Genomic DNA, 14,253 nt, shown 5'->3' with positions numbered 1-14,253 from the left:
GCTGGTAACATTCTTGGAACAAGATTTTTAGAAGGCCCTTTAGGAAATCTTGCGTGTTCGCATGAGGTAAAATACAGGTTCCCACTCGTTCTGGAAAAGCTGGAAATGTCCTTGAATTAATTTTGTCCTGAAAACATCCTGGAAATGTCCTTGAAAAATGCATTTTTGTCCTTGAAATTCACAGAAATACTATGTCAGATTTTTCCGTTCCTAGCTAAAGATTTGTATGAAGTTGGAATGAAAGTGGCACGCATAATCATCTAGAAATCTGTTCATGGGACATTGTCTCCTGCTGCTAAACTATTACAATTCATCCCATCAAAGAGTAACATTGTGAGTGCATCAAATGTAGACTTGGGGTTTGCAACTTCACAAAGTCTCCGTAGTGCATGCAAAGAGAGGAACATCACTGAAAGGGAAAAACTCTAGGGTAGAGTTGAATGCTAGACAATCCTATGCAGATTTCTTTTGTATTTCATACAGAAGAGTCCACTGAAATATGGTCTTGTGAGAGAACTTATATACCTAAGTCCAGATAGTATGTCATCCATAAGGTTTCGTGGTGTCCTTCAGTCACTGTTGGAGAAGAAATGGGCTACACCCAAAGAATGGGATCAGTTGTTTGTTTTGTATGGGGAATTTACTGAGCAGTTTAAAGATGCACTTCTTTGGTATAAGTTGGACCGTGAGAGGCTGAATTGTTTTTACACGAAACTGTTGGATAGTTCGGAAGAATTTAAAAGTTTGTTGTTTGTCATAAAAAGCTTCTAGTTTTGTCTTATGGACAAGCTGCTGTCGAACGAGGCTACAGCATAAATAAAGATCTGCTTGTTGAAAATGTAAAGGAGAAATCATTGGCCCGTTTGAGATTTGTGTATGACAACTTTTCCATAATGACCTTACTGCAATCAACATCACGAAAGAAACGTTGCATCATGCTCCCATGCAAATCAGCGCTATATGGCAGAGCTGAAGAAAATAAAACTGTTGAAAGAGAAAGTCAAGTGCAGAGCAAGAGGAAAGAGATAAGTGAAAATGTACAGCAGCTGCAGAGAAAGAAAGGGAAATTGATGGAAACAAGTGAAGCTTTGGAGACTGAAGCAAACCAGCTTGCACATGAAGAAAAGCAAAAGGCTTGCTTTACTTGATTGACAAAGTCAAATGCTATCCTTAGAGCAGCTTCACCAAAGATGATTATAGATAAGGAAATCACTCAACTCCATACTCAGTTGAAAAACTTATAATTCCTTTTTTTCCTCTAATTTTATCTGTCACAGTGTCACGCAATGAAGATGCCATGTGCGAAAAATAGATTTTTGTTGTTTGTAAGTTTCTTCGGTGCAGAATTAAAATATCATGTAGAAAGAATGAAAATATATGTGCTGCATGTGAGTGGATCGGGTGGCAATGAAGGGAGTTGAAAAAGAAAAACGCTCCGCTTTGTGTATTTAATTATTGTGTATTAATATTGTACTTGCATTGATATTCACTACATACTGTACTTTCACTTTTGGGAGTTTTGAACCTACAGTTGCAATCCTGTTATACCTTCCTATGTCGAAGTCCTGGAAAATTGATGATTTGTCCTGGAAACTCCTTGAAATGTCCTGGAAAATTTGGGGGGAAAGAGAGTGGGAAACCTGAAAATAAGTTCCCTTTATACAAGATTTAACTTTCGGAAATAAAAGTTGCAGGGAGCCAAATTTGGTAAATAAGGTAGATGCTCTACAGTAGTTTTTGCTGTTCAGAAACTGGTTGACAGATGCGGCTTTCTGAGTGGGTGCATTGTCCTTGCGCAACAGTCATCCATCAATCCACAACTGTGGGCGTTTTTCCTTAATTTTTTCCACGAAGCTTTTACTTTCAGGAAAATGTTTCATCACAAGTTACAATAGATTCCAACAAATTTGGCTCGTTCTAGCATGTCCACACACGTCTTTACGAAGTGTTCTTGGTCATCGGACAGAACTTCAGACCTTCACACATATCGTAATGTGTAAGTCCTCAGTTAAAATGCGTCGAACAGCTTCCCTATTCCAACTCTGCCACGAACGCTTAATCTTCGTTTACCCTGGGTCACCTCACGAACTTGGGCAATGTTTTGATGTTCTTTCCCTACTGTCACGATTGTTCAAATATTTTTGCAAACGGAACGAGTTTCTGTACCCGGAACCTCACGAATCCAGCACCTATATCAGAAACCATGTTGTGACTTCTTCCCTAACCTTATCATTGTCGAAGTTTTTTCCATCAAGATGTTTCTTCAGGTACAGGAACATGTAGTAGTCGCTGGGTATGAGATCGGGGGTGTGGCGGATGTTCAAAGAACATTCCATTGAAAATGTGGAAGCAACTCCTTGGTAACATTCGTTGTATGAGGGCGGACCTTGTCATGAATAAATCTGATTCCGCATGACATACCCCTGGGTTTGTTCTGAATTGACGATGGTGTTTCAAAGTATGGCAGTAAGATGTTTCTGCATCAATCGTTCTCCCAGGAGGCAAAAAACCTGATCATGCTGCGCACTTCACAGTTGGTGCGATTCTGTATTCCTGCTGCCATTTTCAACGCGTGTTCCTCGCACAGTCAGTGGAGCGCAGACGAGTCACTCCCAATTCTCGTCGTATGGATCAAGGTTACTGCCAGTATTGCCAAATTTGTTATACATTTACCTAACGTGCAGATGTATCTTCACTTTCGTGACAATCCTTGTAATTAGAACTTTGAATAAAAAAGACAATTGTGTTAACCCTACGCAAGACAAGGGCTCACACGTAATACTACACTGCAAAAGTTAAAAATTGTCCACCATATAAACCATTATTTTCTGTCCCGGAAAATGTATTCCTCTATTTTGTACTAACTATAAATTAATAGTGCAGTAAATGAAACTCAAATTTTAATGAAGAAAGGAACAAATTATTAACAAGCTGAAAATTGATACAAATGTTGGGAATAATGTTCTAAACAACATACTAGAGTGAAACCGCGCTAAGAAACTCGGACAATTCTCACGTGCGATCAAGTGCTGTTGCCACATTTATCTTCTATAACAATACAATATCAAGGGGGACACTGTGGGAAAAGAATCACCTATGTATTACAACAAAAATATTAACACCATGCATGACGAAAGTATCAGTCGAAAGAAACAAACAAATTAGTATTGCGTTAAGATTGTTTACAAAATCGTAAAGAAAACAATCGTTACTTCTAAACACATAGGACCTTATGCAGAGTCATTTTGACGTATGATTAGTCTCATATTAAAGGCCTGGCTACTGCATGGAAACATATGTTAGTCGAACTCTTTAGTATGACATCGAACTTCTTTGTGGCTAAGCAGTTAGCATACTCCTTTGGCGTGGGAGATCCAGGTTCGATTCCCGGAGGGAGCTCGTGTGATTCGAATTACACGTCAATCAGTAGGTCCACGTCTCATATAGGCTCGCTGCTGAAAGAGACGTTAAACTCAAAATCAACTCAACTCTTTAGTATGACACTAAACATGCGTCAAAACGGCTCTTCGTAAGGCCTATGATGTTATATCTGTTTTTTTTTAAAAAAAAAAATGAAAACTACTTGCGTTAGAGAATGGCTTTCAATTGTAGACAGTTTAATACCGTTTACTGTAAAAATCCTACGCCTTTTTCCTAGGGTAGATAAAGTTTCCGTTGGTTCAACGAGGTCTTTCGGACACTTCTCTTTTGTGATTCTTTTCATAGTTGCAGGGCTAATGTATAAAGCTGAAGCTACCCTTTCAATCACTTAATTCAATGTCAGTAAAGGACCGTAGTTACGTTCTTTGTCAAGGGCACCACCCCCTTTCCGCAGTTCTTACGCACTTCAGACATTGTGTTCCTAAAAACACACACACTAAATTTATATATTAGGTCTAAATGAATAATAAGAATACAAACTAAACAACGATTACAGCACGATATTCACACCAGTGCACTGAGGTGATAGCGCAAAAAATCAAAACAACCTGACTACAGAAAAACTTTCACAGTAATGAGTAGATATAAATGCGACAACATTGTTCTGTTGTTCAACACCATGGAGACAACCTAGTGTTAGCTGGATCATGTTCGTTTCTTTCTAACTACTCAATTTCTAAATCAGTCCTTATGATAAGCTCATTATAACGGTATCTGTAATATATAGACTATGTATATTTTTTTCCGATGTCAACAAATTTCCTACAAAGACCATTAGAAGTCTTACAAATTTCAGCTTGACATTCGAAATCAAGGGTCATTTTTCTTGAACTCTACACAGTCGCCATCCTCCTCGCTTTCAATTCTACGAAAACCTATTCCCTGCGGCGAGAGGGAAAGGTAGACTGGTTGTTGTTCCATGTAACCTCACTTCTATTTCAGTAGTAATCTTGTCAAAAGGACAGTTGCATGAATAAGTGGAAAAAGAAAAACTGTATTCATTCCTGTGGCATTAACGTTAGGCATAGTGGAACTACGTTGTGCTGGAACGTTGAGAAGTAAAATGAAGTACGATTATTTTTAAAATGTCTACTTTGAAAATCTTTTAACTTATAATTTGATTCAATAGTGATAAAGCAATTCGATTCCTTCATCGTTCTATCAAGTGGTCGCTTTGATTCTTGTTGCTATGACAGTTCGTAACATTGTCATCAACTTACACGATGTTAGATCTGTCAGAGCTCAGGTTATGATGGCCTTAGAATAAAAGTCCCCTAAAATCCCAGGTGACCTTCGCCGCCATATTGGAAAATGGCCGCCAGAAGTGTCAAATGAACAATACCCAGATAAAAATAGCAGTATCTTCGCTATGGTTGAACATAAAGAGATAAACGTAGTGTCGTTTTATGAAAAATTGTTTCTCTTTAAAAAAATATTGTGTTATATATGTTCTATAAAACGACACTAAGTTTCTCTATGTTCGACCATAACGAAGATATTGCTATTTTTATCTGAGTATTATTCATTTGACACTTCCGGCGGCCATTTTCCAACAAGGCGGCGAAGGTCACCTGGGATTTCAGGATACTTTTAGTACGTTGTTTAGAACATCATTCCCAACATCTGTACCAATTTTCAGCTTGTTACTAATTTGTTCCTTACTTTTTGCTAATTTGACTGCACTATAAGACAACTGGAAGTACACAATAGAGATGAATATTACGTTTTATGGTACAGAAAATAATTAATGTGGTTGATATTTTTTAAACCTCACTTGGTGTGCGGTGCTACGCGTAACCCATGATTTCACTTTTAATATCATCACTATGAAACCAGCAGGTCTTTTCCGTTTAGGTGTACGACGCTTTGCGTCAGCTGTACTCGTAGCAGCTCCTAGTGTCAGAATCTTCAACTCAGCTGAAAATAACCTCATGCTCATCGTAGTAACACGTTACACCAAGGGAGAGTACTTCATGTCTAGCACGAAAATCTTTTTTAAATTCTGGATTAATTTCTAGAAAGTGAAAGTATTGAAAGACAGAAAATAACATTTTTTTTTTTTGACAGCCTGAGTTATGACATGATATTAAAGAAACGTCCATAAAAATTCGTTCTAATAAAAGTGATAATTTTTAACCCACCTTGGTGTACGTAGGGTTAATAACTTAATCGGAACATAATCATCTGTTCATCCATTCATTAGTATGTAATTGATCATACGATATGATACAGGGTATGTCAACTATCAATAGAAATAAAAACAAATTACACTGTAGTGTAAGGTAGTAAAAACGAATTGTGTGATACAGTAACGAATAAAAATATGAACATATTTATTTCAGAAATTTATTTCCGGAAAATCTTGTAAGGCATTCTATACACGATAGAATTATTTTAGGAGCCTTCTTAGCATCAATACTAGATTCAGATTTCTTGTCTTAAGGAATGAGTTTAAGTACACCATAACAAATAACTGATCAGAAAACACTTTCACTAATCGGTCCACGATATATTTATGATCATTAGAACTTCTCTAATCTAAACAAGTAAAGCCTCTTTCCGTTCGGGTTTTTTTGAAACATTTTAAAATCTGAATTTCAGTAACTTATAGATGCTGGGAGCTGTCATATAAATTTAATTATCATTTTCTCCTTTTTGCTTTTCTGTTGCTTACAGAACTTTGCTCTTTATAAATATCTTTCAATTATACCTAGCATTCAGTTTGAGCTGTAAATGCCCTCGCCGCTTTTCTAGCGGCAAGTCTGGTTCGATTCCCGATGAGAACAATAAAAGTTTAGTTTCACAATCATTCACTTTCAGTAATGATCAGTCTCTCTCAGTCTATAAGGACATAACTGGCCAGTTAAACGAATATATCATTTCATTTTCTGAGCTGTAAAGTTTCTGCAGGAGCTTTTATATTTTCTAGTTGTGAAACTGCACAAAATCACTATAACTCCACATATATATATATATATATATATATAATATAAAAAGAATCTCTCCCACGACGTAGCTACTTAAAATATCACAAATCCCAAAGATTTCTGAATTTTTCTCAAGATTATAAGCATTTCAGACTATTTGGTTCAATGGTAACCAAAAATAGACCATATGAACCCACCAATAAACTCAAAAGGTATTCCTTTTTATTACTTCAGATTCTTACAAATCGTTCATAACATTATAGTAATGTCGAATTTTCGCTGACAAGTGGCAGCATTTTCAAGACTTCGTTAAGGAGCAGTATGGTAGTAGGAATAGGGAATATGGAAATTAAGTGTTAATACTGATTAATTTTATTTTCACCTTTTGAGGCAGAAAGAATTCCCCGATGTGGGAGGACCATAGTATCAAGTGGAGAGCTTGTCGAATAGCGGTGTGTTGCCATTTTCAGTGTACACCATGGCATGGTCGAAAAAATCATTATGCCTGTGTTGTTGTTGAATTTATAAAAAATGTTAAAACACTTGTTTATTCAGTTTTATGAGTTGTTTATATACCGAGTCTTCTATCTTCCTTAATTTAGAAGCTCGCGAGTACTTCATATTCTTGGCAGGAAATATGAACTCCTCCCGAAGGATGTGCATTTCAGAAGACCCTGTCATGACAAAAGGTCTTCATATTTAAGGTTTTTAACGATAGTACTATTTCTTGGAAACTGGAGAGAGTCACTTTCACTCTTTATTATAATTAAGTATAGATTATTTTTTGATTGTTTCCCTCTGTTTCATTAGTTGCACATACCAAAATTACATTAGTTCTTGTTTGTGTTCAGAATTGTATCTAATTTTATTTGCCGATCGTTTCGAATGCTAATTTCTGATTTTCTTAAATTTAAAACTAAAAGAGACATCTTACAATCAAAAGTGCGATTTTTTTCCCCTCTATGTAGTTGCTACATTTATCTTGCCTTTGCTAGAGAATATTCTGTCAAGATTCTCTTACAAAATTTCTTGATGTGCATTTTGTAATCGTCTTGTAAATGTAGTTAGTTTGATTCGAATTTTACGACGCTTTTAAAGAAAATTCGCTGACCATAACTTTCTCACCATATATAAACGTCCTCGAGCCTTGGACATTTTCTCGAAATCACAGATTTTGAACGTCCCTTACTGTAAACTTCTCTTGAACATTTTGAGACTTGGACTTCAGTAAGAAAGACGTGAACATTCCATTAAATAATATTTAAGAGTTATTTCATTTCGTATTTTGTCAGGATGTGCCCTGCCACACCACAAAGAGATTTTGTAATGTGATAAATATGCCCATTATTTCGGGTCGTCGTATATCTATAGTTTATGTATGTAGCACGATGTTAATCAAGTCTTTAACTGTAAAAGGGTTTTTAAAATTTTGTATCTATTATAGTCTATAGTCTTGTAAGATCGATCTCTCTCTATATATATATAAACATTTGAATTTTTTGTTTTAGCGGTTACAGAGCAGGAGGATACAGACGTTCGCCATCTCCATACTACAGGTCTAGGCGCAGAGGATACGACCGATCTCGATCCAGATCATATTCTCCCCGTAAGTATAAATACTGTGTATTGGCTTTTATTTCAAAAAAAAAAAAAAAAATGCTTGTGCAGTCGTTCGGTTGGCTCACTGTTAAATCACTTTCATGTGACATTCAATTCTGTAGTTTTTTTCAGATTCATTGATTACTTTTTGTGATAGAATTGAAAGATTTACACAACTATTGATATGGTGGATGACTGTGCAGGCAGGGTCAAAGGTTCTTTCCTGTGTTTTGAAAATATTTTCGTTGTGAAAAAAAAAGTGATTGGCAGAACATAATGAATTTATCAGTTTTATTGGTCAGCATATGAGAAATCGGGAATCGAAAATCGGAAGTTTGTAACTATTGATTTCGTACAGTACGTGGAAGAAGTTAACTAAAAGAACGAGGCTGTCGGAGCTAGTGTGTTTGTCTTCCGGGTAAATATTCCAGCACACTAATTCTAACGACACAGATTTTTCTGTAGTGTCATATAGTCCGTCTTAAAATGGATGTAAAACGTCGTACGAACTGTGAGAGAACAAGTCGATTTTAAAATAGGTGTTGTGCGCAAGTGCGATGTTTATAGTAGTAACAAACTCTATAGAGGAAAATCAGATTCGTATTGTTTACGTTGTATGGGTATAAGATGGGAAAGTACTTACGGAGAAAAGTTCAACAGCGACAGATGAGATGAGAGAAATGTACTGCATAAACAAGCAGAAGTAATATTTCACGTGTGAATTATTATTATGATTTTTAAAGTAAAGACTGTGGAGTGCCTCTTATCAACGGTTCCAATTTTTAAAAGTTTGTAGTTGTACTGAAAAATAGCATACGTTTTTACTTGAAACATATTGATACCATTTGATATAAAAAATCTTACTACGAATCATGCACGTGCAAATTCCATGATTAAACTTAGTTATGAAATATTTCTGGAATAGAAATCACTTACAGTGCTCTTCAGTATTAACAAATTATGTTAAGTATTTGTTGATTTTCGGCAGCATGTTAAAAAAAAAATCAATATAGCATTTTCGATTAAGCGTAGAGTACCTAGCAATATTTGACGGCCATTGGATTATGCACACACTTGCAGTAGCTTAGTAATACAATAAGCTCCAGCCTAGTTAACGTTTTTAAATATAGTTGTTGGATGCATATGTACATATAAACAACATGGAGTTGCTGACAGGAAAGGACTTAAACGGTGATTTGAATTTGTAATCTATGATGCCTAACCTGAGAATTTCTTACATTTTCGTAGTATTGGTAAAGTGTGTTATTGTAGGTCTTAAGAAAAAAAGTCATTAATTAACATTCGAGAGATTTTGAGAAAAACTGTTTCCCTTGAAAATTTGTACCCATATTTCACTTAGTGAATAGTGATACTCTGTTTCTATCTCGAACTATTGGAAAATGTAGTTGATGACTTAACATGACAACCCAGAACATTAACTTCTAAAATTTGCAGTTACTTTTTTTCCTTCAGACCAACGATATAATCTTGTAATATTTACATTCAGGGAATTAATCAGATCGTCAAGAATAAATTGTAAAAAAGATATTCATGTGTGCTCAGAATTTTTCGGCATGGACAGTCGGATGCCATTAAATAGCTTAGGAATTTCAAATATATTTATATACTCCCAAAACATGTGGAAAACAGGAAAGAAAATGACTGTTATTCTGTAAGTGTTTTTTTCTAAATTGATTTTTTCCTCTGCCACCCTTTCATCTGATTGCCTTTCCGCTCTCAACTTCCAAGACAATGTGGAGCATATTAAGAGGGGAGGGGCTTTTGATGTTTCATCAATAGTTTAAACACATTTACATCACATATAGCAAACGTAAAAGTTTGTGAAATCTTCCATTCTTTACATGTATAATATAGCAAATATACATGGCTGGTTTTAACACTAGAAGTTTAGAAACAGACTTGATATAATGCTTCCAAGTTGTAAAATAGGTAGGTGGACAACTTAAAGTAACAAGTAACATATAGCGTGTAGGAATTTTTCGGTTCTATAAAAGTAAATCCTAGATTAAGCAATTGGCCATGTTAACAAGGTTTCCTGTACTACAAATACGTACAACGCTTGATTTTTTTTTTTTCCAAGCGGATGTTCCGTGACACAGTGGTGTGTCAGATACCAAATATTTAATTATACAGAGCTTAGGAAAAAGTGCAAGTTGAATGTACGGTTGTAACTTTGCTAGGACCACTTATCCACTGGATGCATCGTCGAACAACTAACATGAATAGTGATTTGCCCGGATGTTTATTTTAACGGGGATATTTCTGGGTATTAATGCAAGACAACAGTGAACATAAATTTTTCCTTTACTTGGAATATACTGCTTATTTATAAAATTCGTTTAAATGCCTTTTCGAATAGACTTTTAACTCGTAGGAATTGCTATTTGAGTGCAGAACTTAATTTGCATTTCAAGAATAAGCTTCCCCCTCGCTCCATTATCTTTCAGGCAATTAATTGAGTTCATTTTGTGTATACCATATTTGCGCGAATATAGGCCGCACTTTTTTTTTTCCCAAGATTTTGACTTGAAAAATCATGGTGCGGGCTATAATCGAGATTTTCCCCTTCAGATCATAAATCGACAATTTAAAAATGGCATGTAGACGTATCTTGTGGATTGGAATGAATACCATTACAAGTTTTTGCTGTTACGTTTGTAAACCATCAAAGACTTAAGAAAATAGCAGAAAAACATTTCTTGTTCGCAAAAATTGCCACTTTTCATTGGGTACCGGTAACGCTGGAACAAAAAACACTTGTACACTTAATATTTTTATTAACAGGAATACGTATCTTTGTTATACAGTATTATAATATATATGGAATATTTATATACAGTGACTGTTCTTAAAAGAAAAGCAACTTTGTTTCGCAAAACTGTGTGAGCTTGTTTGTACCCACCCAAATCAAGCATAATCACTTCCCGCCATCTCAGCATCACTAGCGTCTGATTCTTTATCCTCGCTAGACTATCCAGAATGCTGCTCAAGAGTCACTATTACAAAGGTTATCTTCATGAGTCACCCTTAGTTATGCAGGAGTTAAAGAAGGGAAAGGAGAGAGATGCATCTCAAAGTTCTGTGTAATTGAATTTTCTTGTAAATTTAGTACTGCGGCCTATGTTCGAGATTTACTTTTCTCTATAATCTTGTGTCAAAGGTTTAGGTGCAGCCTACATTCGCACGCGGCTTATATTGGCGCAAATACGGTATATGAGACAGTTTAAACGTGTTTGTATTACCAAATACATGAAATTATTTGGTATTACAAGTGCTCATCTTTAAGTATACCCTCAGTGGAATTTACATTCTTTTATCCTCCAGTATTTTCAATCACTGCGCTCTAACCTTCATTCCGGGCGAACGCGTGATCGTTTTATGAAAAAAGTGTGTTACAGATTCTTGAATTTCCGGATCCTTGTTAACATAACTGAACCGTTATTAGTGAAAAATATTGGGTATTCATTTGTATGCAGGATAAATTCTACGACTTTTGTCTGTAAAGTCATTTCCATTTTAATATTAAAAAGCTTATTTTCTTATTTTTAATATGTAATATGTATAAATTAGCTACTCAAATAAAACATTGCTGTGAATACACTTATCTGAAAAAGACTTAATTCAATGCTTATATATGTAATTACCTACTAACGTTTGTAATTAGGATTGTGTAGCAGTACGTCCCAAAATTCGCTTTATCCATGTTGTGGATTTTTTGTTTTAGTTGTGGTTCAAAGACCACTGGAAAAGCAGTTGTTAGAATTGAATAACGGTTTGCCAGAGCTAGTGTGTGTTCGTTACATTGTTACGAAACATCTTGCGTAAGTGTTATTTTATGCACAAAATTTTTAAATAATACGTAAATTCATGGATGTTGGGAGACAGGACATCCGTTAAAGATGCTTCAGTGTTCCGTAAGAGGTCTTCAGTTTCAAGAGTATGTAATACACTTTTTCTTCGACACCCGTTCCATGGGGGTAAAAGTCGCGAAGCGATTGGAATTATTAAAGGATAAACGAATTCTTCATTGAACGAGTGCTTAAAAAGTGAACGACTTATAAATGTAAATACCGTTACACTGTTGAAAACTTTATTCGACGGTGACAGAATTTATAATTTGCCGAATTCTGTTACCCTTTTGTTTCGAAATTTTCGTCTTTATCTGCAAATTTCCTGTTTACTTCTGAACTACCGTTTTTGATCTTTTAAGTTGGTACTTTTAAGTAGCATATTGTAACCTTAGACAGTGCTTTTAAGTCAAATTTCGTCGTTATATGGACTAGAAACTAGGTCTACTCCATGGAAGTTCGATCAAGTAGTAAATATTAGCCAATTTTTGTATCCGTACTTGTCCGTTTTAATGAGCCTTGTGCTTTAAACTAGTAAATATGTAGCAGTGATTTTCTCCGCTTCACATGCTAGAGTGATATGTGAACAGATAGCTTATCCTTCATTTTTGAAAAATCTATTGCTGTTTAAAATTCCCTGTCTTCTTATGTACTTTGCCTGTCGTAGAAAGAATATTGCGTACAGCTTCATTAACATGCGCAAGAATGAAATCTATTACTGGACAGAAGAATCTTTTAGTCAAAAGGGTTTCTTTGCGTTGTGACCAGCCTGGAAGTTCAGAATATAGGCTTTTATTTACCCATTGAATGAAGTTGGATGGAGTGGACTTTATTTATATTTGTCACATTTATACAAAATTCCCGCAATCACACTTAGTTCTTAAGCTATTATGTGTATCTTGTTTTTTGTATGTTCTATATTTTTACATTACAATTGTTTTTACGTAGTTATAATTTGTGTACGTGTTGTTTATTTACCAGCTGTTTTTTCTGCCCTATCCCTTTGCAGGTCGTTATTAACATCTCCAGATTGGGGGCTGCTTTACCACTTTGTCATGAGGAACTACGCTAATAATCCTGTCCCCCTTAAGAGTGGCTCTGTTTAAAGTAAAACAACACGTAGTCTGTTATTCATGCACATTACAAATCTTCGTTTAGCTCATAAGGTTCCTGATAAGCCATCTTCAAGGGGGAAAAAACTCGATTAATAATCAAAGTAGGGTTCATGGATATTATCATTACTTGTTTTCTATATACGGTATATAATATAAATCATTTCACTTCATTGATTTGATGGACATTTCTTTCAGTAGGTTTTATTTGACATGTCTATATAAACTTCGAAATACGTGTTTTGAAATCTAGTAGTATGTAACTAGATAGGCAGTGTTTTATACTAAGATATGTCCATTTTCATTTAACGAGGAACGGAAATTCCCATGCATAACATACATAGTTGCCATTTTGTCTTTATGTCCATGAACTCTATCTTCTTGCAATTTACTGTTTTGTATGGCTGTTCATCTAATTTCTGACTTTAATGACTGTAAAAGCAGATTTGAAGAATTCAGTGAGTTTTTGAGTTGAACTCAGTAGATCTTGAAAAATAAAAAAAAAAAACAAATGGAAGTTTTCTTTTTCTGCTTCATGTGATTGTTTTTTTGTTACTTATCAACATTATATTACTGTAGGCATCTGATTCATCCATGTCAAATAAAGGAAAACCATATTCTAACGATTCTTGTTTTTATTTTTGTAAGGTAATGAAGCAAGAGGTATTGGATGAAGTTTGAAGTTTGAAAAATGTAGGAGAATTGTTCCGTATGCTGTGCATAAGTATGTCATGGGGGACGTTAGAAGACAAAGAAAATGAAGGCATCTTGCGAAGCAAATACGAAAAATAAATCAGAAAATATACACACAAGCTGTTTGCAATTGCAAGAAAGAAAGAAACCGTAGCTAGTTGTCACCCAGGGTCGTTTATTGAAGAGAAATCGTTGAAGAAAATCTTGCTCGTTTCAAGCTCTTGGCAAGAAGCTGAAGCAAGCTGAAATTATATGAAGCGAAGATTTCTGAAGGAAGAAAAAGATGGGATTGAAAATTGGTCAGTCGAAGAAACGAAGACACAGTAAGTTTGGGGATGGGTATAAAAATAAAATGGAGGTGTTCTTAAACAATTAGTTGAAACGTGTAAATATTAACTTAGATAAAATCGCTTCATTTCATATATAAAATCAGAGCACTTCCTTAACATTTGGTGTAATAGTTTCAAAATTCAGCATGTTCACACATACCTGATAGGTTTTCAAATCTCTTTCTTTCATTTTTATAGTTCAGTTAAGATATACTTTTTTCTAGTTAATTATCGAAACTATGGGTATCAAAATGCGTACACTTTTTAAATTGTATTTCAAATA

General features: G+C 35.1%; 1 protein-coding gene across 5 annotated transcripts in view; it reads left to right on the top strand.

Moving 5' to 3' along the window:
• tra2 (transformer 2) overlaps positions 1 to 13,571 on the top strand; it is a 95,843-nt gene extending 82,272 nt beyond the window's left edge. For all 5 annotated transcript variants that reach the window (XM_081740186.1, XM_081740185.1, XM_081740184.1 and 2 more), the window contains 2 exons: positions 7,877 to 7,974; positions 12,846 to 13,571. In XM_081740186.1, the coding sequence (XP_081596312.1) occupies positions 7,877 to 7,974; positions 12,846 to 12,856 (109 nt within the window). In that variant the 3' untranslated portion in view covers positions 12,857 to 13,571. The remainder of the gene's footprint in view (positions 1 to 7,876; positions 7,975 to 12,845) is intronic.
• The last annotated feature ends 682 nt before the right edge of the window (positions 13,572 to 14,253 follow it).

This window comes from Thermobia domestica, chromosome 15 (assembly GCF_964235325.1).
Source record: "Thermobia domestica chromosome 15, izTheDome1.hap1.1, whole genome shotgun sequence".
Classification (NCBI taxonomy): domain Eukaryota; kingdom Metazoa; phylum Arthropoda; class Insecta; order Zygentoma; family Lepismatidae; genus Thermobia; species Thermobia domestica.
Note: the sequence above shows the minus strand (reverse complement) of the source record. Positions and strands in the feature narration are given on the sequence as shown.